Genomic DNA, 24,984 nt, shown 5'->3' with positions numbered 1-24,984 from the left:
GGGGCAGCTCGTAGTGAGCCCCTCTCAGTTTTTTTATAAAACCCCTTGAACTATCTTTGAGAATTGGTGTGTTCCTGAGGCCGTGTCTGACAGATGTCAGTACCCTGGCATCATCCTAAGAGCTTGGGGGTTGAGGACCAATTCAGCTGGCATTCAAGGCTGCCCCACTCCCTGATCCACTCACTCAATCATTCCTTTCTGAAAATAATATCATAGCCTGGACCACACTAGGTTTAGTTTTCTAGCATGGACCAATCTGAGAAGGAGTGAAGTCATGCAGAGCACAAATAGGAGCTAGGAGGCTGCCAGAACCAGTCACTGCTGCAGGCCTCCTCCTAGTCTGAACATGTCCTTCCACTTTGTGAGTGGAATAGTAACAGCTTTGCAAGTCGACCCGGAGAAGAATCACACTCATTGCTGGGCCTCAGGTGCTTCTTCACCACTGTGGACCCAGATGCCTCAGGGAAAAGGTTGAAAAGCAGCAGCTGCCTCACAGTAGAGAGATGCATCACCACGTTTCTGAGGAGGGACTTCTCCTTGACACCGAAATTGCCACCGGGCCATTTGAAGCCTAGGAGTTATGAACGGCGTATACAGGTTAGAGAAATTGTCTATATAAAAACCAAGGCCAATGAGAATGTATGTGAGAGATTTCTACAAGGCAGAACCAATGCACTGCCGTGTGGTAGAAATAGAACTACCTATAGATGTATTCAAGACTGGAGAAAACTAGACCTATTGTGGAATTTACGGGGAACCAGCAAAGGGAGAGCAAGAATGGTGCTTAAGAGCAAAACAAGCTGCCTAGACAGAGAGGTCCCACTGAGCTAACAGAGCTGGACACATTTGAGAGTACTGAGAAAGCTGGAAGGCCTAAAAGGGCTGATCGAGACATGTGGTCACATAGAGCTGACAAAGCTAAACGACTTGAGGATTTGAGACCCCAAGCGGCCTATGAGAGCTAGCCAAGTCAAAAGGTCCCATGAAGTTGATTCAGGTGATCAAATTGAGAGACGTGAAAGAGGTGGAAAAGCTGCAAAGCCCATGGTAGACGACCATGCCGAGAGCTTCCAGAGAACTGAGATAGTTGACAAAGCTGGGATGTCTGAGAGAGCCGACCCTACTGAGTGGTCCCAGAAAGCAGAATGGCTTGCAACAGCTAAGGCAGTTTGAACAAACTGATGTACCTGAGAAAGCTAGAGATTCCTGAGAAAATGACTGAGCCTACAAAATCGAGATGAGCAACCAGGCAGTCCATAGTGACCAGTGAGTCCACCCTGTCCCTGTCCCAGAAGAGCAATCTGACCAGAGTGTCTGAATATCTCGCACTGGCGAAAGAAGGGCAAGTGCGACCATATAACCCAGATACCCTGAGCTTGGTACTGTATTCTGAGAGAGTGAGTTGGGAGCTATATCCCTAAGACTGTCTATAACAGTGAAAACAAAGCAAGCCAGTTGATGTATTCATGAGACTGTGTCTAGAGGAGTGAACAGATTCAAGATGTCTGCTAAGTGCCCATGTCTGTGTTTGGGTGACTATAAGTGGGGTGGGCTCTATATGTCTGAAACTGTGTTTGCGTAACAAGAAGCAGGCTGGGCTTTACTTCCCTAAATATTTGTCTAGAAGGTCTAGAAGGTCAACAAGAGGCCAGCCATCGATGCACTGCAGGCGAGCATCAATCTGCCGGCAGTATAATGCTGGTGACACTTGTTGCAAACATCATTCCACCCGCAGAATTGGGCCTCCCTTTCCTCGTTTCTGTTAGAATTTCTGTAGGTGGGCCTACTGCTGGCAAGTACTCCCTTCTTAACTTCCACCTACTGTTCTCCCTCCTCCCTCCACCAATTGTCTTGTGGCCCCTGCGCCAGTCTGAGATGCTCTTCTATATCATCGTCTGTATGTAGTATGTATATGAGGTGCTACTGGCATTCATGACAGGGTAGCGTTGTTAACACTGGTGGGAATGCACTCACTTATTAGGCGACTGGTGTAGTCCTTCTGGAATTGTAACTTAGACTGACTATAGTTCATCCCATCCTTTCGCCATTTACTTTTGTTGTTAAGAGAAAAGAACATCCTAAACCTCTTGCCATATTTTATTGAGAGAGGAACACCTTTTGCAGTCTTAGAGATTCTTTGCTTTTGCAGTCGTAGAGATTCTTTGAACCTGTAGGCTTTTATCTCAGTAGGCATCATGAAAAGTTGTGTTGAAGCATATTATTCCTTTTTTTATATTGTTTTAAATTCCACAAACAAACATGTAGAAACCTTTGACAAAAGCCGAGAAGAAAACATTTCTTTAAAAAACAATCACAAAATGTAAGCATATTAAAACAGCTAGGAAAGAAATCAAGAAAAAAGAAGATATAAATGAGCAAAACATACAAAGAGCATAGAAGGGTAAAAAAGGAGGAAAGAGGATACTTTCCAGATATTACAGGGCGAGCAAACAGCACGTTATTGGCTTCAGCTTTTTAATGTCCTCCTAGCTTCCATCAGCTACCCCCAGTTTTGAGTCTTCCAATCTTCCCATTATTGTAGAGAGCAGACTGCATAGGGCCAAGATCAAGCTCTGTAGGTCCCCTCTCATGAGAGTATTTCATTCTGGCTTCTGTCAAAGCCACGCAGCCCATCACCAGATGTTTTATTGGTTCTGTCTTATCAGTCCTCCCACAGAGCCTACATCTTACATATTCCCCCACCTCAGTCCAACCTCTCATTCTCTCCAATGTTGGCAAATTGGTTTATTCAAAAACGGAGATCAAAACTCTGTAATTTTAGGCAAGGGAAGATGAGTAAAGATTTTGCAAGCTGTTTCCTTTTATTATTAAGTTTTGCATATTCCTTGCAACGTTTGTATTTAACCACGTTTTTGCCCAATCATGTTGGAATAATTTCATTTTTGCCTTAGTTGGATATCATCAACTCTTCTTTGGAGGAGCCTATATCAACCAGGACATCATGTATTTGTTGTTTCAGTTTGGTAATTGGAAACCCAGAATCACGATTTTGTTATGTGCTCCACCCTTCATACAGAGATTGTGCGTGTGGGTTAAGCAATTTAGCGGAATTTAGTAGCCTCCTCCAAGTTGCTCTGGTGGACAGAGATACAAGCCCAAACTCATGTCTTACCACTACATTAGGCGATGAGGTTGCTAAGCCCAAGGTCTTTTTCCATAGCATGCCTTGTGTAGTATTTAGCTTATCACCTAAATCATTAAAATTAACGTCAAGGCCATATAATATAGTGGTTTCCACCTGTAAGAGGTAGAACTCTATCAATGGCTTCAAGGTAAAGTGACATAGCTGAGCATGTATGCGTTTCATTTTGGTTAAGAGCAGGCTATATTTAGCCTCAACATATTGAAGTCCAGATTGAATGGCAGTAGTATTTTCAACCTCATACCCTAGGTAAGTCAATGAGTTTACTCTCTCCAAGCGTTCGTCCCCCACCCTCCAGATCATAGTTTTTGGGGTTCCCCTTGTCGAGAAAATGAATACTCTTGATTTTTGACCATTTATTTTTTGATTATTTTATACCGCTTAAGTATGGAACATGGCCAGCTTCCGCTGCAGACCGATCGGAGTAAGATCAAAGAGAACTATATCGTCAGTGAAAGCTAACCAGTCCAGAGTTACTGTACCCAGCCTTACTGTAATTGTAAGCCACCCCTTGCACAGTCTGAAGTGTAAAGATTATAAAGGGTGGCACTGTCCCCTCCCTATCCAATCTCACTCTCACTGTGGTGTCAGTATGGAGAAGTGCGAGCAGCCGAACTAGGTGAGGAGAAATTCCCAGTGCCACAAGCGTCTACTGACAGTGTCCAACACGATGACAGGTCAATGGACGCTATATATACAGTCCCCAATGTTTTCTTCTTCACAGCTGCCTGCAGATGAGCCATAGTGAAGGCATTTAGGGGGGTGCCCATACCTGAGCAAAAACCCACTTGATGTTCTGTTAGTAATTTAAGTGTATTAATCTGGGTTTTGAGTTCTTTTAACAATAGGGTGCCAAAGATTTTGCTAGAGGAATCAAGCAAGGCAATTGTCCTAAAGTTCATTGGGTTTTGTCTGTCTCTTTTCCTGTAAATAGGGACGATAAGGGATTGTTCGAGGTGTCTGGAACCCTATAAGAAAGAGAAATATGTTTTGAAAAGGTCCCAAAGCGGAGGTGCCTAGAGGTCCACGTACATTTTAATAATTAGTGGTGGGATGTTGTCAGAGGCCCTGCTGCTCTTGAGGGTTTGGCTTTCCCTATAGCCCAACTGACCTCCTCAAAATCCCAATTGAGTACCTCTGTCTGTTGAAGCAACTTTCCCCCAAAGGCATAGACCTCCTCCTTCAATGGGAGGAAATACTTTTCTCTCAAATGTTGCTCCCAAACCTGGGCATTTTTCTGGCAATCCCCTACTAATTGAGGTTTTCTCTTTGTGACATCCCCCATAATTGACCTGAAATTTGGCGCGTCGTTGCCAAACAGAGATTGTACCATCTCCTGATTTCTTTTAATGTGTCTTTCGCGCCTGATGAGTTTAAGTGATCTCTTATATTCTAGCATGATTTTCCTCTTTGCTTCCAGAAAAAGGAAATTCAAAGTTCTAACTTTGTAGCATGCACTAATATCAACTCTCTTTTTTGCCTTAGCCTTTTGGATATTTGTGTTATAATTATTAATATGTGTAGTATTTCCATGAAAGGTACCCTTGCCAGAAAGTTGACTTAAGCACTTTTGCAACTTGATGTTATATGTTAGGGAGAATTCTCAGAAATGTGCTAATTCCCCTCTTCCTTAGAGACCCCCAGCTCTTTTTGCTGGACTTTAGGACTTTTAATTTCTAACCTGGAGAGAGATAAACTACTGTTTCCAAGAGCAGTGAAGTGAAATTGACTTTTACATTTTGTAACTTTCCAGACCCAGCACACACTATTTTACAATAGGGTGCTGGAGGGGTTACTTGGTATCCCCTTTATCTAGTTTCTCCAGCATTGGATCTTTCATGGATTCACATGCTTTGAATATTCCCCGTCGTCAGGCTGGGAATCCCCGGTACATTATATAGACCCTTTCCCGTAGGAAAACTTTTTCGACGCTTATGCGTCCTATCCACCTCGTTTTGTATCATGCGTGCCCGTGCCGTCAGGACGTCATGATATAAATACAGGCCCCGCCCCCGCGCTCCCTCAGATTTCAACCGTCTTTCAAAGTAGTGGGATCCTCGTGTTTACTACTAGTGAAAACTAGGTTGTTTTTTATTTTTTGTCTGTTTTGCGTAAGCGAAGTTCAAATTCTGGAGAATTATGTCTGGAAAGGTGTTATTTCGCCCATGTGCAACTTGTGGCCTCAAAAAGGTTTATGAAGGAGACGGCCACATGGACTGTATCTACTGTCTCCACCCGCACCACACGGCGGATACATGTGAGATATGCCAGGGTTTCTCCCAAAAAACCCTTAAGGACCGTAAAAGAAGGCTGGTCGACTGGCTTAATGACGGAGCGGGTGCCTACCCGGCTTCGGAAGTTGGCTCCACGGCCTCCAGGAGCAAGTCGGAGCCTCCATCGAAGAAGGTGCGGCCAGCAGAAATTCGCGCTGAGGACAAGCATAAGGGGAAACAGGCTGGATCCTCCTCATCACATAAAAAGCCCTCCTCCTCCTCATCATCTAAGATGGCCCCGGTCTTCTTTTTTCGCCATTTGTTGTTGAAAAAGTCCTTTTTGAGATTTACTCTGCGTGCCAAACCAGGTTTAGTCCATTTGTTTGTTTTGTCTTTGGTGGGATTCACTGGCTCCAGCGTGTCTGGCAGGGGCAGGAAGTGAGGGAGGTGCCCGAAACTCCCTGTGCTTAATCCCCTTGGTTACAGGAATGCACCCAAAGGTGATTGGCCATTGGCCGACTGGCTGTCCATGGAGGACAGCCCCCCTTCTGTGTGAGTGACAGCTAGGCTGCGAGTGAATGGGAGAAACCTGCATAAAAGGCAAGGCTTTTGGCTTGGAAGGCAAAGTCGACCACTGGAACGAAGGAATCTGAAGAAGAACTTGGAAGAGACGCCTGCTACAACTCCTGGACCGTTGGTTTGCCCGGTGAAGCCCTGCAGCTGTGCTGAAGCTCTGAATTCGCCTCGACTAGAGAAGCCCTGCAAGACCAATCAACCCAAAAGTGAACTCGTTGGGACATCCTCTCGGAGCTGGCTGTACTTCCATTGCTGCTGCAGGAACCAAAGTGCCAGGGAGAGGAACACCAGACTGAGTGCATCACTTTAAGTTGGACCCCAGCTTCAGGAAGATCCCCAGACTCCCTTGAAGTAGGACTGACCAAGCCTGAGCCACCTCAATAGAGTGCTGGACCCCAGATGCGAGGAAAGTCCAGAGTGGTATCCGAGAGACCGCAGTGGTGCTATTTTCTATAGACACGGGGAGCTGAAACTGCGAACTGCCGCTGAATTGAAGTTTGCCCATTGCTGCCGCCGACCTTCAAATTGTAGTGCAGGAGTCCTCAGACGTCCTCCCGCTTGTCCCCACGACTGAGGCCCAGGAACAACAGGATCTGCAGAGCTACACAGGAACAGAAGCCAGCTGGAACCATTTATTCTTAACTCTTGTTGTGTAGCCTTACTTGTTCTCAGTTGAGACTTTCTTGTTTGCCATTGCAGAGTTTCTTGCAGCTTTGCCCCTCACAAGCCTCCCAGCTTGTGGCCCTTCAAGTGAATCTTATTTCTACAAACATTTCTAAAAACATTGTGCACAACTTTTACTTACCTGCACGAAGATCTTCAGCTGGCTTCATGAGAGACTCTTCCTATCTCTGACTTTGTGCTTTTTCCTTTCCCCCAAGAAAGGATTCATTTACTTTGCATTTGAGGGTTAAAAAGTACTTACCAGGGCTACAAATAGCAAATAAAACTTTATGCTGGCAGGGTTCGATCAAAAAGGGCATACTTAAAATTTGCGACGTATGCAAAAAGGATCGCATGATTTCCTTTGATCGCCTGAGGGAATCCTTTGGGATTGGGGGTAGGGAACGTGGGCCCTACAAGGTTTGGAATACTCTTTTGATAGAAAGGAAAGGAATGTTGTGCGAAACCATGAGAGAGAGACCCTCAGTATCTGAGATAATTCGCTCTCTTCCGTGTACAGTTTCTATGTACATGAAACTAATGCCAATGGAGAACTCACATGTGGAGGCATGGGAAAAACTTTGCCAGGCTTGGGTGGAAGATCTAGGCATGGACATCCCTATGGACGAATGGGAATACCTGCTTTGTATAGGGGTACAGACAAAAATGGACCTGGGACTCGGGTATGTTAGACAAAGGATTATCTGTAGACTATATTGGACACCTTCAAGAATGGCCAGCTTAGGGCATTTGGATACTGATACCTGTTGGGGTTGTGGTTGTGGTTGGGGCACCCTAATGCATATGCTGTGGACATGCTCTAGAGTATCCACCTTTTGGAATTGAGTTTTACATAGATTAGACATTGTGGTGGGAGAGCCTCTCCCGCGTACCTTCTGCTCAACAATTTTGTTATCTAACAGGGACAGAGGAGATGAAGCCAGAATAAGAACAGATTGGATTGATAGGGTTTTGGTAATGGCGGCAAAGCAAATAATTAAAGTTTGGAAGTCGAGGAAAAAGCCAAATGTAGATGAATGGCTTTTAGATGTTTGAGCCTTATCGAACTATGAGAAAGTTATGTTATTAAAACGGGGGAGAGACAGACATTAGTCCCGAATTTGGGGATCCTTCAATGAATTGTACAGTTAAAAATCATTAGTCACTTGGGTTATCTTCTGTATGTATTAGTTAAGGGGCTATTGTAAATATTATATGAAATTGTCTGTTGTGCCTATTTATGTTGTGTTGTCTTTTGTGAGTCAAAGACCTAAACGCTGGTTGTGAAGAAGAGATTTGTAAATATTATTGAGTATTGCTATTCTGAAATTTCGAAACCGTACTGTATGGTTATTATCGGATTTATGTATTTTGCAATCTGAATGTACATCCATGATGTTATGGATATGTTGTAGTTTTGTTTTTTGTATGTTTATTCTAAAATAATAAATAAAGTGTGTAAAAAAAAAAAGAAAGTACTTACCAGTTTATGAATTATTTGTTAACCTTTGTCTTATTCCCATCTCTAATCCTTTGCACCAAACTCAGTATTGCTCTAAATGTACCAGTGATTAATCAATGTCCACAGTGTCCTAGGTATTTAAGTCAACTGAGGGTGTAGGAAGTGTCTGTGTGCCATCCCCAATGGGTATCATCTGATTTAGAGAAATAGTGTGTTTTGAAGTATATTTTATGTGTTACATGTTTTGTTCCCTTCTGAAGAATGCTTAGATAACTGACTGTGAAATAAATTAATAATTGTTTTATCAAGAAACCTTGAGTCTAAGTGTTTATTTGAATAATTGTCATTGTGAAACTCTGTGTTACATCCTTACAGCTCACATTGACCGCTCTTGAGATATGCGTGGCTGCTCAACCATGCTACCAACCTCTGTAGGACAGACTTATACCAAAGGTGGGTTCCCTATTGCCAGGAGGACAAGGCTGGTGCAGTCTCCCACAGGTTACTGCATACATTTTGCCTAACATTATAATTGGCAGGGGAGTGAAAGGGAAAATTTTTTCAAAGAGCAATGAAAGTGCCTCATAACCATTGATGTCGCAAAAAATTAGTGACTGGACGATATACTCATGGAATACTAGAGGGCACAGACATTTATATCAGCAAGAGACCTCGGAGCTTGAGAAGTGTCACAAATATGCTTACAAGAAACTTGGATCACAAAACAACCATTATGTGGCAGCTTTATAACTCATATGAACCCCATCGGGAAATGCTGACGATGGTAAAAGTAGATTCAAATTGGACAACTATAACAACTGCTAACTGGGTACAATGTCCATCCTACAGTAGATCGATGATAACGTAGCTACTATGACCAATCAAAAGAGAATGCAAGTCCCAAGCACCAAGCCTGTTGGGAATATTAAACCTATACTGGAACCCTGTAGCAATCAACGAGGCAGCATTTATGGACTGTGTGTTCTCGGCTATTGATACAGCCATAGACAAGTACAATACATTTGAATTTATTATTTGTGGTGACAAAAGAAATGACCATAAGAAACATGTTTCTTACAGGTGAAACACAAGATCAAAACCATCAAGTGATTCTGACGTGGACACAGGGAAAGTCTAAAGCCATATTTGACTACATATATTCTTCTCCATGCATAGTGGCTGTGATATATAAAACGGAGAACATCAGTATACAAACAATAGTGACCACCACATATTGACTGTAGTATCATGGTCAGGAATTGCCCAGCCAAGGACAAAACTACACCTGCCCGTCTTGGAGCTAAATGCAGCCATGAACAGGCTGCGCCTAAACCCACAGCAGATTAATAATCTTGCAGAAAGTTACAAACAAACCTACAAGGAGGGGTTAGAAAAATGTAATTACTAATGCCTCTTATGTCCATACCAACAAAAAACAAAGCACAAAAAGGGGAAGTTAACGATACATAAGCAACACTTCAATGCACAAATTATGGGAAAAAAGAAAGAACTACGAAAACAAGTCAGAGTCCTGTGGAAGTCAAACTCTGAAGACAAATACAGACTGATAAAATGTGAAAAGCAACGCTATAATAACTGGCTAAAAATGACAAAAAGCAATCTATATCAAGCAGACACAGAAAAAATCATGATAATCTTAAAGAATAGAAACGCAAGAGAACTATGGAGCCTTTTGAATCCAACCAAAAAGGTAGAAGAGCACTTACTTATGAATGTAGTGGAATCCAAATGGATGGAACATTTTGCCACCCTAAATTAAAAGAGGCATGTGGCTTACACTGAAGATATTTCAGAAACGAGAGGAAAATGGTCTCTAACCTGGAGTAGAGATGAGATTTTGAAGATAATAAACAAACTGAATATGTCCCGGGCGCCTGGCCCTGATGGCTTATCCAATGCCATCATCAAGCACGCGCCCGAGATGTGGACAGATATCACCATCCAAATCTTCAGCCTAATAACAGAACACAACCATATTCCTGATACCTGGAAGGCCACCACCCTAATTCCGATTTAGAAGCAGGGCGATAGAGAAGATCCAGTCAATTATCGACCGACCGCCCTGCTGGACCTGTTAGGGAAGATGTTTGCCACCTAGTTACTGACCAAACTGACCGACTGAGCAAGTAGCACAAATAGATTTTCCATGAGACAAACTGGTTTTGTCCAAAAAGTGGGAACAAATATAAACGTAATCCTGCAAAATTTCATCAAACAAGAAACCACCATGAACAAGTCTACAGTTTGGCCAGCATTAGTCGACCTTCACTAAGCATTTGATGAGGTAAACAGACAGTTGCTATGGAACAAATTACTGAAATGGAAATGTCCACACGATATCATCGAACCCATAAAACTATTATACACAAATACAAAGATCAGAGTCAGAATGTCCAAAGAAGGAATACAAACAGCTTGTATAGAGACCTGGAATGGTCTAAAGCAGGGTTGCCCCATAGCGGTGACCCTATTTAATTTGTACACTGCTGACTTTGAAGAGGAAATAATATCAACCTGTCTAAACCAACCCAAAATCAACTCCACTTTGCTACCCACGATTATGTATGCGGATGACATTGTGTTATTGGACAAAACGATAAGTGGCCTCCAACTAAGTTTGAAATTGATGGAAAATTACATGGAAAAAAATGAACTAAAAGTTAATACTGCAAAAACAAAAATGATGTCTCTCACAAAGTTGCCCATCAAAATATCTAGAAGTCCAACATTACTTCTAGCAGGAAAACGACTTGCAGTAGTACCAATGTTTAAATATCTTGGAGTTATGCTTAACCATGTAAAGACTGAAAAAGAATTGTCGGACCTATTGGTGGCAAAGACACAATCATATGCACGCCAAGGAAGGTTCGTTCATTGCAAATTTGGGAAATTCTCGTTTAAACCCATCGTCGCTTTTTACAGACAAAGAATCGTACCAAGCCTAATCTATGGGAGTGAAACTATGACCAAACTTCCGCCAACGATCTGGCAAAGACTTGAAGGGATTTTATGGAGAAAAATCTTGATGGTACCCCCCTCATTTCCCATGCCGAGAATTAGGTTTGAGATTGAAACTCAATCATTGGCATCGATGGTTCTCTGGAAGCAACTAGATCTTTTCTGCAAAGTGATGAATGACTACGAGATCTCAGCAATCGAAATCTTACAGAATAAAAAAGAATGCAATCTACACGAAAGCGCTGAACGTATGGAAATCGGACTGCGCAGTAAAATTGCCAACCGAAGATATACCTCTTGAAATGTTGATAAATCGTCTGCAGTATGCTAAACAGAAGATTCTACGCAACAATTGGATCACCAAGCTGAAAGACAAATCTACATATCACTGGAACTTACATTGTGATCTAGACATAAGAGCAGTAAATCAGTTGCCCAACTACTTGGTGATTTGTCCGGACAGAATGATCAGGAACACCTACCTGAAACTACGTCTAAACATCTTGCTGACAAGATATAGGTTGGCAAAAATGAAACTACTTCTGAACACAGCTCGACACTGTAGATTTTGTAATGAAATCAACTCCATAGAAACAATCCACGATGTTATCATGGAGTGTCCTGCATTGTTGGAAAAGAGAAACCTCTTCAGAGACTATTTTAAGATATGTTCCAAACAGACGGACCCGGAAACAAGATGGGCACAGATCCTCCAAAGAAAGGATAAGAGAATGATTTTCATTTTTGTGCAATTTTGGAACAACATTACGAACAACTCTGGTGCTTTAAGAAATTATGTGTTGCTTTTAAGTGTATCATAAAATGAACAGGAAATGCACTGAGAATGTATGACAAAGCTCTAAAAATGAAAAGTTTAACATGTAAACTATATCATTTTAAATGAAAAAAAGAAATTGCCAGAATTTAATTCCTCACCCCTTTCCAACATCATATCCAATTATTTATCACATGCGTCAATGAAGATTCTGTATAGCTTCATATTCCATCTTATAGCACCCCCAATCCTCCCCACACCCCCTAGCTGAAGTTGTGAAAGCCAGGGAGGGAACAACATTGTGTATATCTAGGGATAAATACATGTTAAGATGTATGGGTAGATGATCACTTCCCCCACAGTCCCCCTGTGTAAGAGCTTCAGATATTTTGCCCAAACTGGTCGAGAGAAAAATGTGATCAATCCAGGAATTTTTTGTTCCCCTTTTCCAGTTGTGAAATCCCTCAAAATTTCCCTCTGCATGGGTACAAGGATACATGTCCCAGCTCGCGAGAAACTTGGACCAAAGCCACCCTAAGCATTTACTCTGTGTTTTTGCCACCCCCACCTCCCAGGCCACAATTTGACCCCCTTTAGAATTCACACAAACTGCGTTTAGATCTCCGGCAAGAACAATATGCAGATTTCCTGATCTCCCCAACCAGTCTGAAAACAGAGCATCCAGGTAACCATGTGGTATCAAAATAGAGGTTCTTGCATAATTTCCATAAACGTTCATAATCAGCAAGTTCAATCTTGTCTGGGCGACAAAAATATTAACTGCCATCAGGTCTTCAGAAGGAATCTCAATCTCCCAATGTGTACATTTCAGTTTTAATTCCACTGCTATGGCCATCCCGCCTTTGGGGCAACCCTTTCCCCCCCACGTTGCTGATTTACAGTAGTTAGTATAACCTGTCAGATCAAAACTATCCATAGCCATGGTTTCCTACAGCAGTATAATATTTGGTAATTTAAAGGCAGACATAGATTTCCCCAGTAGTTTGTGGTATCCGCTGATGTTCCATGTCATAACCATGGTCTGAAGTCCCTCAAAGTTGCTGCTGACTAGCCTTTGCTCTATTGAACATTTCTATAGCAACCACGCCCAATCCGTCCTGCATGATATTTACATCCTTTTTATCAACTGCCATTTCCTGTGTTCGTGGCAGTGTCATTTCCACCGGCTGGATCGGATTTAAAAAGGAATCAATTTCTTGTTGTGAAGTCAATTCCTCCAGCTGATAGCCTACTGTTTGTAAGGCCTCTCTAGTATTCCATACGAATTGGGAAATTAGATTTGATGCAAAGAGCAGACTGACCACTCTGCTGCCTTTTTCGGGAAGGCCACTCTTTAGTATATCCTCAGAGCATAGTGCTCTCAGCTGGGGCACATCTTGAAAGCCCTTGATTATTTGCCCCTATACATGTGGACATATTTTACATTGTTCTCTCGCCTCCATCCCATTTCTGTACCCTGGAAGTTTTGTTTATCCCTTTTTTGTGGGCCCCCTATGATTTCTGTATCACAATGTGGGCACACTGGGTGGGGTGGGGAAAATCCTTTCCTCCAAAGCAGGTTTTCATTTATCACAATTACTTCATTCTGGGTTTCTTGGTCCGGAGTGTTTGTTCTTGCATCCCCCCCCATAGGAGACCTAGGGTTTTCTAAGAAACCCATCATTTTGGATTGCTTCGTTGTAGAGACCCCTGTATTTTTCCTATCTACTTTGCTCTTTGTCACTCTTTTTGGAGAGTCCCTAATTTCCCTTTCTCTTGTCGAAAGGGCCTCCAAAAATCTTCTTGAATTTTTTCGTTTGTTAATGTAAGGAGCCCGTAGATGTTTAGAATTGTTCTGTTGGGTTTTTGTTTTCCTTTTCCTTCTGGAGACTTCTACGCAGCCCTCTTGTTCCTGATCATTTTCTGTTTCAGCCGAGTTTCTCTCCAGCAAGTTCTCCGGTCTCCCTTATTTCCATACCAGAGTCTGCTGATGGACACATAGTTCAACGAGAGGTGGGGGTGAGTCTGGTTCATGAGAACCTTCTACGTCCTCAAGGCACTTTTCTTCCATGGTAGCATGGACTGCATCAGTCTCGCCTTGCAGACACACCTGGGTGGAGGTTTGTGTAGTGGCACGTATTTTTCTCTTTGCCTCACTCCAGCTCCTTGCTCCACAGTCACCAATAGAGGAGCTAAGCATTTTATTTGATGGTAAGTTCAACTGTTGTAACAGTTGCGTATTTCCTCCAAGCCAATAGGTTTGAGTATTTTCTTGATCCAGCCAGTGTAGGAGCAGCTCACTCATTCCTTGCTCCAGGCTGCACAACTTCTCAGCGTTTCCCTGTGCAGTTTCTTTCACATTATCAAATAGGCGCAATAATGATTCAAGCGCCAAATGCAATGTAGAAATGGATTGAGGGGCCAAAGTGTCCAACTGCTGCATAATGTTCGAATCCCTTCTCGTGGAAATGTTTATTGTTGTAAATTCCTTCTCATTTATTGCTTACCTATGTGTTTTTGGCGGGACACCGGATGTGTTCTTTTCCTACCAAGGTGTTTTGTGGGGACTCAACTGCAGTTCTAAACCATGCACAGTCCTTATCGGTGAGTGTTTAAGGGGATAACACGATAGGACGATCCAAAACGCCCTCCATGTCACTGCATAGTCTTTCAAAAGACTGATCCAATACGCTTTGCTCCCTCCCAGAGTTTCGAGGTACCTCCCCACTTTCATATAGTACTGAATTTCCTTGAGTTAGTTCTCTCACACTAACATCAAGTGAATTGTAGCGAGTCTCCAAAACAAAGGAAGGCGATTTTGGGTCTGGGCTTGTAAAAGTAACATGACTTTTACCTAGACTCATAACATTTGTTTGTAGCTCCTCCAAATTGTTTAGTTCCAGCCTGCAATCGGCTTGCAGTGACATGTTAGCATTTTTTAGCAAAATTATATTTCCCCCCCGTTTGTTCCCCTATTGATTGGGGGATATCACTTCCTTGGGGCAACTTCTTTGCTTATGGACCCTCTTTAGTAGTAGGCGGCACATACAGACTCTCATTTATCTGAGGGACCATTTTGTCAGAAGTGTTCGTAATTCAACACTGCTCCCACTTTGCACATAATAGCCGCGTGTGCCAATAAATCATGTCAATCCCCCCGCCCCCAGTCGTCTGCTCGTTCACACTAGAGCACCGTAGAATACTGGTTATTGCAACACCAACCCCTTATCGCGATATTATTTGTCATGCGTTTTGTAGGACGCCACAGTGATGCCATGAAGTTTACCTGTAGGAATTTACTTAGTAGATTGTGTCCAGTAATGGTTTGCGAGTTCAGTGATACGTTTCCGTAAAGTGATAATGGTTCTCTGTTTGTTAGTGCCCTGCTTCTTTTGATAGAGTTGTCTCTAACTATATCCCCAACTATCTTTTATTTATTTAGTTGTATTTATTTCATTGTTTCCATTACTGCCTCTTTGCTGATGAGACATGGATCTTATATCCCTTTCCCTCCTTCAGCCCTGCTATCTAGAAACGCATTACCTGCTCCCTCACCACCATTTGCCATTGTAGGACTCTCTGCTGCCTGATGCTAAACTTCCCCAAAAACAGAAGTCCTCGTTCTTCCTGCCTCTAGCTTGAACACTACTCTCCCTCCTCCAGTACTCTGCCCTCCTGACTCCTCACTCCGTCGCCCAAGTCTCTCAACCTTTGGGTTCTCTGACATTGACCTTAGATTCCAGCAGTTTATCACTGCAACTGGTGCCAGGCTTAACCTTCCTAGTAGGAGGAAGATCCGCCCCCACCTCACTCACCAATTGGCTAAAACTCTAATCTCTACCCTTGTGGTCTGCAAACTACTGCTCTAGCCTATTTCCTGGTCTTACCCACTTATCCTTCACTGCCCAAGCAAGGTTCTCAACTTCGCTATAAACACCCTCTACAACCTACCCAGACCCTTCTCAACCTCTAAGCATATCACTCCGCTGGATGGTTTTCCATTCAAAATTGCTCTCTTTTCCATTTCCTACTCTGTCTTGAAATCTACCAGTGGTCTTCACCACATTAGCTTGCTTTCTGCATCTCTCTTTACTCTTCCTCTCAAATTCATTATCATCCTCTATACACAACCTTGATGCCCACCATCCACTGTGCCTCCTCCCTCTTCCATTCCTTCTCTCCACTTGCACACTTCAATGGCATGCTCTCCACCTGTCCGTCAAAGGTATCCTGTCAGTGGATGTAGTTAAGACCCAGTTCAAGCTGCACTTGCTAGCCAGGAAAGGAGCATCTTCTACCTCCACTCTCCCCCTCGCTAACTGTCTCTCCAGGCTTTCCACACATGATAAAGCTATATGTAAAGTGCATTATCGCGGCCTTCATTGTGTATCTTTTATATTCTTTCCCTAATCACTGTCCTCGATCCCGTTACACTACAACTTTACCACCTTTTATATTGGTATTCATAGACCCAATGCATTTGGCTAACGCATTCTACCCAAGGAATGCCTCCATCATCTGTAATGTATCCTCTGCATGGTTATTCTACTAGAAAGGACACTTTATTGTTCAATGAATGCAAACATACAAAATATTGCTGGCAATTACTGCTGCCTCATCCTTAAAAAGGACGTTCTTATGTGGACAAGTGCAAGTGGGTGACTGCATTACCGCACACTTATAAGGCCTCTTGGTTTTGGCTTAATCCTGTACGTGGTACAGATTTTGCAAAGTAAACTCACTTGGAAAAGAGATGAGTTGTCCGATAACTTTGAAACGTAATGGTTCGGGTCCAGGTTAGCGTCTAAAGAGCATTTCATGAGATGTGTAGAACTTCACAGTGAATCTCTGACTGCCTCGGGAAGTATTTTTACAAAGTCACCGCGACTTGCTTGGAAAACATGTGAACATGTGGTGTTTACCGCAGCCTACCTCATGAGAACATAGCCGAGGAGAACCAAACTCATGCAGTTGGTTGAGTAATTTAGCTCAAGCCGTTTATCTCCATTTTTTCAATTGTCAATGATGAAACACATGCGTTTTTAATTTATATTTGAAATAATGATTGACTCTTATATCTATTTTTAGCCTTTGTTTCCTTTGTCCTTGCAAATATACTCTACCTTTATTTTATTGGAATTAATGTTATAATGAATTGCTGGAAAATTCTTGTGATTGTTTATCAATGTTTGACTTTGATGGATCCAAGATCCAGCTGAGCAAAGAGCTGTTTTGGCAGTGAATCTTTGAGATATCGTTTTTTAAGAATGGTTAAATTTAGCACTAGCGATTAACTGACGTGTGCTACAATGGCACAGCAAGATAATTAACCATGCAAAAAAGCATGGGATTAGAGAAACAAGGACACACAACGTGTGTTACCTCTGTGCTTCCATTGGCAGAAATGCGAGGGCGGGAGAACGATGTTGGGATGCACATGCGTGGGTGAGAGGGCAAGGTGGCTCTCCGTTGAAAAGAGAGAGAGACACGTTCCTCAGAGAGACATGCTTTCAAGTTATATTTGGAAGTGTGCAGCACAAGCTGGAATAGTTCATTAATTGACTGTATTTTAATTTGTATTTATTTGAAGACATTGGAATGCCACTTTGAACAGAGGCACAATAGAGAGGGCAGACGCAGCTGCATGTACAGTAGCACATGGTGACTTACGATTCACAACCGGTTTGTGAAGGTGCAGTTAAACGGGACATAGACCAGGGACAAAACAAGAAAATAACGGGTCACATGCACAGGTAACAGTGAGACATGGGACAAATGTTGCAGGGTGAATATGTGAGGAATACGTGAGTTGTAGGTAAGTGTAGACTTCAAGTTCAGAATAGTGCTCTGCAGTGGTTAGAGTGGTAGGAAGGTTTAGGTTCGGACGGATAGGTGTGAGGGCTCCCGTAGCTCGCACGCAGTAGTAAGTGGAACAGTTCCAGTGTTACACTGTCTTTTGAAAGTGGTTGGTTACTGGTTGCAGTCAAGCGGGGCAAATAGAGAGAAGGAGTAAAAGTGAGAGGGATTACAGGGTGGGCCAAGCACAGAGATGGAGTTCAGAGGCAGAGCGGAAGGTTTGAGATGCTGAGCAGAAAGATATACAGTCCGATAAGTACAGAGGAGCGAAGGCCATTCATGGCTCTATAGACAAGGAAGAGAAATTTAAAATGGGCGCACTCATAGAAGTATTCCCTTTTAAGTCACACTGTCTGTCTAATTTTGTTATATGCTTCTGTTTGCCTAACAAAAGTATACAAATAAAGGTGGAAGCCTATTTGAATTGTGCCCTTTTTAAATATATGTTGTTTTGAAAGGAGTGCATTACTGTCGGTTGCATAGTGTCATGAGGATGGTGCTGCAGGCTAACTAGTGTGGAGCACAGAAAAGAGGTTTGCAGTATGCACCAGGCTGTGCAATAACCAATTATTTGCAAATGGGATATTGTCAATTGGTTATGTCCGTTGGTAAGCATTTGGTTAGTTTGTACAGTACCGGTGTAATTCTTCAATGGCACGGTGGGATTATCCAAATTACTTTGGGTGAACCTCATTGTTTTTTCAGTTGAAATTCTCGGTACTTCCAGTGATTATCCATCCTGTTTTACCCACTGAGTACATCTGTGTTTATTGTGTATTTAGTAACATGAAACATTTTGCTTTTCTGCCCTGTTTCCTACAGAGTTCAGTCGTCGGTGGTGTGTCCTCAATGACGGTGTCCTTAGCTACTTTGAAAGTGATAGGAATCCAACTCCAAATGGAGAAATCAAAATGTCGGAGATTGTTTGTCTGGTCGTCAACCCATCAGGCACTCATGGGTGAGTCTAAAACTGATGTTACACTTCAATATCCATCATTTCTGTGCAGAACACTGTTTTTACAGGCCAATTCATTGATCTACATAGAAGTAATTTCCCCACCAGAGCAGGTGCTTGGGGTAAAGGTTAGGAGTGATTTTGTTTTTCGAGTGCTACTTTGGTGGCAACTGAGGCAACCTTTGTACAATGTTGGTCTGTAAAGGTAGACACAGTGGTATCCCACTAGGTCCTAATAATAGGGTTTTTGCTGATTTCTACTAATTTCACGCATCGTAACAAAACAACCCCTGCTCTAGAAAGAGGATTCCTAGAAGATACAGGCTCTGCTCTCTCTCCTTTCAACAGCATGGTAACTGTCAGTTGATGCATAGGCAGCGCCCACTACCAGTCAAAATGTACACATGTTAATAGTGTGACCATTCATATAAGATATACCATTTGTACGACTCCTGTATCCCTCCTACTTTGTCAGGCTGTTATCCTTTAAGGTGGATGGAGTGGATTTTGGCACTCCTGGCTCCAACTACTAGTCTATCTCTCCACATGGACAGGACAAGAGCGTTCTAGCAACTCTAGTTGAATTTAGAAAGTGCCCCCTATAGTGTCACTGTGGTATAATTGAATTCAGAAAGTGTGCCTAATAGCGTCACTGTGGTATAGTTGAGTCTAGAAAGTGTGCTTAATATCATCACTGTGCTAAAGTTTAGTGGATGGAGTGGATATATATATATCTGTATATCCCTGTATCTCCTATCCTGCTATGTATATGTTATGTACCAGTATCCCCGTGTTATCTGTATCACATGTTTACCCTACCCATCCGGTCGCTTTATAAATGTATGCCGCTATGTACGCCCCCTGTCCTGCTCTCGTGCTTGGTCGCAGGCGCTTTACTGATAACCATCATGTCACACTACTACGCTTACTCTCTCCTATACGCCATCATTCAACTAGAACACAGCTATGGCACATTCGGCATAGCTGTTCTCATAGTAACATGACCCCACGAACACCTCATCATCCTAATAAAACACAGCCAGCTGAGCACATTCCAGCTAGCTTAGGCGTCTCCTCAGGCCTAACACAGCCAGAACTCAGTCTGCGTGTCCACCCGCCAGACTGAACACATCCAACTGATTTCCTCAGCACCACACTTAATGCTAAGAAGCGGCTATCATGCAACAATCACACCAGCTGCACACATATCCGGTGCGCCCACACACCATACGACACTCTCGTTCTACTGACTTGAACTGCTGTTCCCGAGGGCGTTGAACCTACCAGCGCTTTGAGGTCATACCAATGATACATAAGGCGCTATATAAATGCCAAGTAACATAACATAACATATTTCGCACATTCCCCCGATATGGCCTACATTTAGATTTTTTTCAAATGTCTCAGACCATGCATGCAGTGATTTGAGCACAGACTCTCATTTGACCGATCCTTCTCTGGTGCAGAACCCACTACTGTTTAAAGTGGCTAGGTATAGATCACTCTTGACCCTTGTGTGTTTGTGTAAAAGAGGAAAGGGAGCTTTGAACTAGGGGCTCAGTAGTCAGTATGGAGAATAATGTTTTCTTTATGACTCAAACTCTGGCACAGATTAAATGGGTATCACTACATATTATCCCCACCAAAAATATTGCCGTATATATGGTCGTCTGGAACGGCCATAGGCAATTTTGGGGGGATAATTATTGGGGTTTTTGGGAGCAGGGTGTCCCCCGCTCCTTTAGAAATAATGCAGGGGTTGTGGGGGTGTCCCCCGCAGTTTCCATGCCTTAATATCGTGCAAATATATGGCGATATGTTTGTATGGAGATATTTTTGCGGGGATATTAGCACATGGAACCATTAAATGTTTATAACTTGCACTCACCTAAACAATGTGTAATCTGAAACTGTGTCTTTATGGCAGATACAGGCATATTTTATCTCACTAATAGATTAAGGTAACTCAGCATTGTCAAAATTGAAGCTGTAAAACAATGTGAGGTGGATAGTGGCACTACTTTTACTTTCAATAACTATGTATATCTGGTGAAATGGGAATATGGGATTAAAGCTTGATAAAGGGTTCATAGTTCACCTTGCAAGAGTGATCTTAATTGTTTGACCCTCTAATACCTTTAAGAACATCAGCTTTGTTCCCACTACCATGATGGGATGTGTAATTTGCCCACCTTCTGTTTGTCCTTAGAGTATGGATATGGTGGTGAACATCACCCTATAGTTAAGGCGAAACTATACTCTGTGGCTAATAACATTTTATTCATTTGACGTATCTGTCTGACATTTGGATGAGAGAAAGTTTGGTCTGTAAAGTTGGACAATATGGGGTACATTCGTCCAACAGTTCAAAAGTAATTAAACATTAAAAAAATACTGTTTTTCTACTGGTAGTGGGAATCGACAGATCAGAATGGTGTCCTGGCAGTAAAGTGAAAACAATTCAACAGCGGAGTCTTTCACACTCCAGTTGCTGTATACTGTGATCCTCTTGGTCATAAGGGAACATGTCTCGCATCAGTAGGTAATATCTATACTTTGTTCTTATGCCTCTCCTAGCTTCCCTGGCGTCAAGGCTCATAGTTCCTTGCGTGTTCTTAGGGTATGGGTAGGGCGAGATTAACTCCTACTGGACATGGATAATGTACTACACAACAAATCAGGGAGCTTCCTATAACAAACCATATCAGGCTAACATGAAGTGAAATCAGTGATACCTTTTCTAGAAGGACCTAGTCTCCCTTCCCTAGTCTAAATTCCCATATCTGTGTTCAGCAAGGATATTTATAGGGCCCCAGCAAACTTCAGGGGTTCTGACCACTTCTGTGCTGGGAAAGATCTGAAGTTTCCCCTATTGCCAAGTGGTCCTTTTCTGGGTTTATTCCTGATAGGTTTTCTTCCCCTATACAGGGTAATTATGGGTAAGATACCTCTCCAACTGGGTTCACAAAACTATGCCAGATTATAGCAACCTTTTAAGTGCCACGTGACCTAGGAGAGAGACCCTAGCTGGCTGTAAATCCCATATAACGCGCTCCACTTGCTTCACCACCCTGGGAATATCGCAGCCTGCTTGCTTCTCTCCTCTTGAGGCTGGCGCTCTGCTCTCTTCTTCTCTCTAGATATAGTGCCCTATTCACTTCTCCTCTCCTGAGACTATAGCGCCCTGCTTACCTCTAAGGCATGTGTTGTCATGTTGGCCTCATCATCTGTATGTGCACTCTTTGTTTTGCAAACATGGATTCCTCATTTTCAACATGCAGTCTCTGCAGTTCTGTAAAAAGAGACCAGCGTGGGTTCAGAGGTTAATGCAATGGACCATATTTTGTATTGATTCTTTTGGCCCAATAAAAGGAAGCACAATTTCCAAGACACATAATGCAAAACCTGGAACAGTAGGCGGGGGTCAATGTAGATTCTGGCATAGTTCTTAGTCACAAACAATGTAAACTGAAAACTCATGGTAAAATTAAGCAAGTCCTTTCTCAGTGTCGGACCAATGTTATAACTGAGCTTTTTTTCCATTACGGGGGATGAGCGTGGTGGAAAATGTCTAACTGGCAAACAGAGAATGCTGTTACGATCCAGTGGCCATCTTGTTGACTAAGGAATGTTCAAATCCCCACATTTGTTTGATTGGCAGCAAATCTCTACATCTCCAATATCCTCTGTTCCCTTATGTGCACAAACAGTGCCTCTTTAAACCCCATATGGGATAAAGCTAGACTTGGCAGTTGGATGGAGCAGGTGTTATTATTGCGGATGAACCTGCGTTCAATAGGTGCTTCTTTGTATCTCTATTTCGTTCTTGATCCGTCAACCTCCTCTTATTTCTACTCTTTCCATCACAGGTATGAGAGCACGTTTGAAGTTTACACAGAGTCGGAGAGACTTTACCTGTTTGGATTGGATAATGCAGCAGCTGCAAAGGAGTGGGTGAAATCAATTGCCAAGGTGCAGTTGGGCTCTTGATTTGCCTTTACTTTATTTATTTTATATGCATGTTTTTTACACGTTCAACTTCAACTGAGGGTATTGGAGAACTAAACACAGCGATTAAGGTAGATTGTTAACATTGCAGCTATTACATATACATTTTCACATTGAGATACATAAGTCCACTGAGTTCATACATTTTTTAAACCCACCGTAAGTGTGATGTTTGGTAAGTCACATTTGACGGTGGTGCTTTAGTAGTGTAGAAACCTAATTACGAAAGCCAGAGACATTGTCGAGCGTAAAAGGCAGGATTGAGTTTGTGGGGATGCGGACAACATAAATAGCTTCTGAAGATAATGCTGTTAGCATGTATAACCTTATGCTTTATAACATTATCTTGTTTTCTGTTGTGCCTGTATTTGTTCCTGTTTGTTAGATCGTTCTGTGAGTAAAAGCTTTGCAGATGTTGGTGTAATGTTCATTTACCACTTATAAAAACAAGAATGCACAAAAAGAAAGCCCTTCATGTCAGTGTGTGCTGCTTCATGCTCTGCGTTCATGTTTTTCAGAGTTTTTAAGACTTGGAAAAGAAAAATGCAAACTTTTCTACTATGCCAGCTTTTACTTTATGCATGATGAAACATTTAGAAACAATAGGCAGAATATAGGCGCTGGAATAGAGGCAAGTGGAGTGTTTTGTTAATGGTTGCTGAGGAGCATAACTTAGGGACCAGCAGAGATGGGAGTGTTGCAGGAAAACTGGGCCACACATGTTCTTATCATCAGGTCTCCAGGGAGACTGAAAAAGTGAGCCAAGCTTTCCTGAGCGCAGAGTTCCACGACGTGACTCATAGCATGCCAAATAAGCCTGCTTTTTGCATGATGTAATCTTGAGCTTTTAGTCTGCCACTTGTTTAGGGAGCAGCATTTACCTTTTTGCATCATTATGGATGGTGGACTTTCACATGTTTTAATCCATGCGTCGTCTGCGTGTAGCTTGTTCCTTCTTGGTCCTGCGTTTATTTGTATTTTGTTTATTTGTATAGCGCACAAGGCCCGAGGGCAACCGGGCGCATTTTTGGTTACAGGCAGGTTACATACATACACAGTATTTAACTTAAAAATATACAAGATGTACAGGTTACAGACAAAATATTACCATGACAATATACATAATGTACAAGAAGCATAAAGTGGGGAGTAAAGGATGCACAGTGTGAGCAAAATATAGGGCAGGATATTATGTGCGAGCGGCCTGGAATGCTGAGATATAAGTTCCAGTCAGGGTCAGGCCAAGTCCAGGGTGGCCAGCCAAGCTTTCACCTTGCGCTTGAAGGCAGGAAATGAAGGTTCTGCTCTAAGTGGGTTGGGAAGAGTATTCCACAGCTTCGCCGCAAGGACTGGGAAACTGCGGCCACCAGATTTTTGGAGGTTGAAGCGTGGGATGATAAGACAATTGGCGTGTGTGCTTCTGAGGGGTCTCCCAGCTGAGTGGGTTGTGAACCTGTTGGATAGATAGCTGGGGGCTTCATTAGCAATACTTTTGTGTGTAAGTGTCAGAGCTTTAAAGGAGATTCTTTGGGTAACTGAGAGCCAATGAAGGTTGCGTCTGTATTCTGGGATGTGAGAGGTCCTAGGGATGTTAAGGGCCGCTCTAATAGCATTGTTTTGGATCATTTGGAGTTTTCTGATATTGCATTGGTTGGTACCTAAGTAGAGGGCATTGCAATAGTCAATTTTGGATAGGACCAAGGTCCTAGCTAGGGTAGTACAGTTGGCTGGTGGCAGAAAGGGGCGGCAGGCAGTGATGAGCTTGCATGTGTAAGATGCAGCTGAGGAGACTGCATTGGTTTGTCTAGTTAAGGAAAGGGTGGCATCGATGTACATGCCTAATGTCTTAGTGTCCTTGGTCACTTTAATGGAGTTGCCATCGATGGTGAAGGCTTTGAATGAAGGGTCAAGTTTACTGAGTTTGTGAGGTGAGTCTAAGATGAGGAGCTCAGTTTTCTCATCGTTTAGGCACAGTTCGTGCTGCGCCATCCAGGCCTGGATGACTTGATAGATGGAGTTGATAGCTAGGGAGTCAGTTTTATAATCACCTGTAATGGGAATAAGGATTTGGGTATCGTCAGCGTAATTCTCCAGCATTGGATCTTTCATGGATTCACATGCTTAGAATATTCCCCGTCGTCAGACTGGGACCCCTCGGTACACATATATAGCCTTTTCCCAAGGAAAGCTTTCAACACTTTTGTGTCCTATCTACGTCCTTCTAGGACCCGCCTACGCATGCTCCGCAGGCCGTGCTAGTATAAGAGGCCCGCCCCCGCGGCTCCCCTTCAGATTTCAACCGTCTCCAAAGTAGTGGGACCTCCTCGTGTTGTC

General features: G+C 42.8%; 1 protein-coding gene across 11 annotated transcripts in view; it reads left to right on the top strand.

Moving 5' to 3' along the window:
• The window catches only part of ARAP1 (ArfGAP with RhoGAP domain, ankyrin repeat and PH domain 1), a 2,533,956-nt gene that overhangs the window by 2,091,279 nt on the left and 417,693 nt on the right, over positions 1-24,984 (top strand). For all 11 annotated transcript variants that reach the window (XM_069640265.1, XM_069640269.1, XM_069640271.1 and 8 more), the window contains 2 exons: positions 18,510-18,645; positions 22,512-22,614. In XM_069640265.1, coding sequence (XP_069496366.1) covers positions 18,510-18,645; positions 22,512-22,614 — 239 coding nt within the window. The remainder of the gene's footprint in view (positions 1-18,509; positions 18,646-22,511; positions 22,615-24,984) is intronic.

The sequence above is a fragment of the Ambystoma mexicanum genome, chromosome 7q (assembly GCF_040938575.1).
Source record: "Ambystoma mexicanum isolate Mex_15411 chromosome 7q, UKY_AmexF1_1, whole genome shotgun sequence".
Classification (NCBI taxonomy): Eukaryota; Metazoa; Chordata; class Amphibia; order Caudata; family Ambystomatidae; genus Ambystoma; species Ambystoma mexicanum.
Note: the sequence above shows the minus strand (reverse complement) of the source record. Positions and strands in the feature narration are given on the sequence as shown.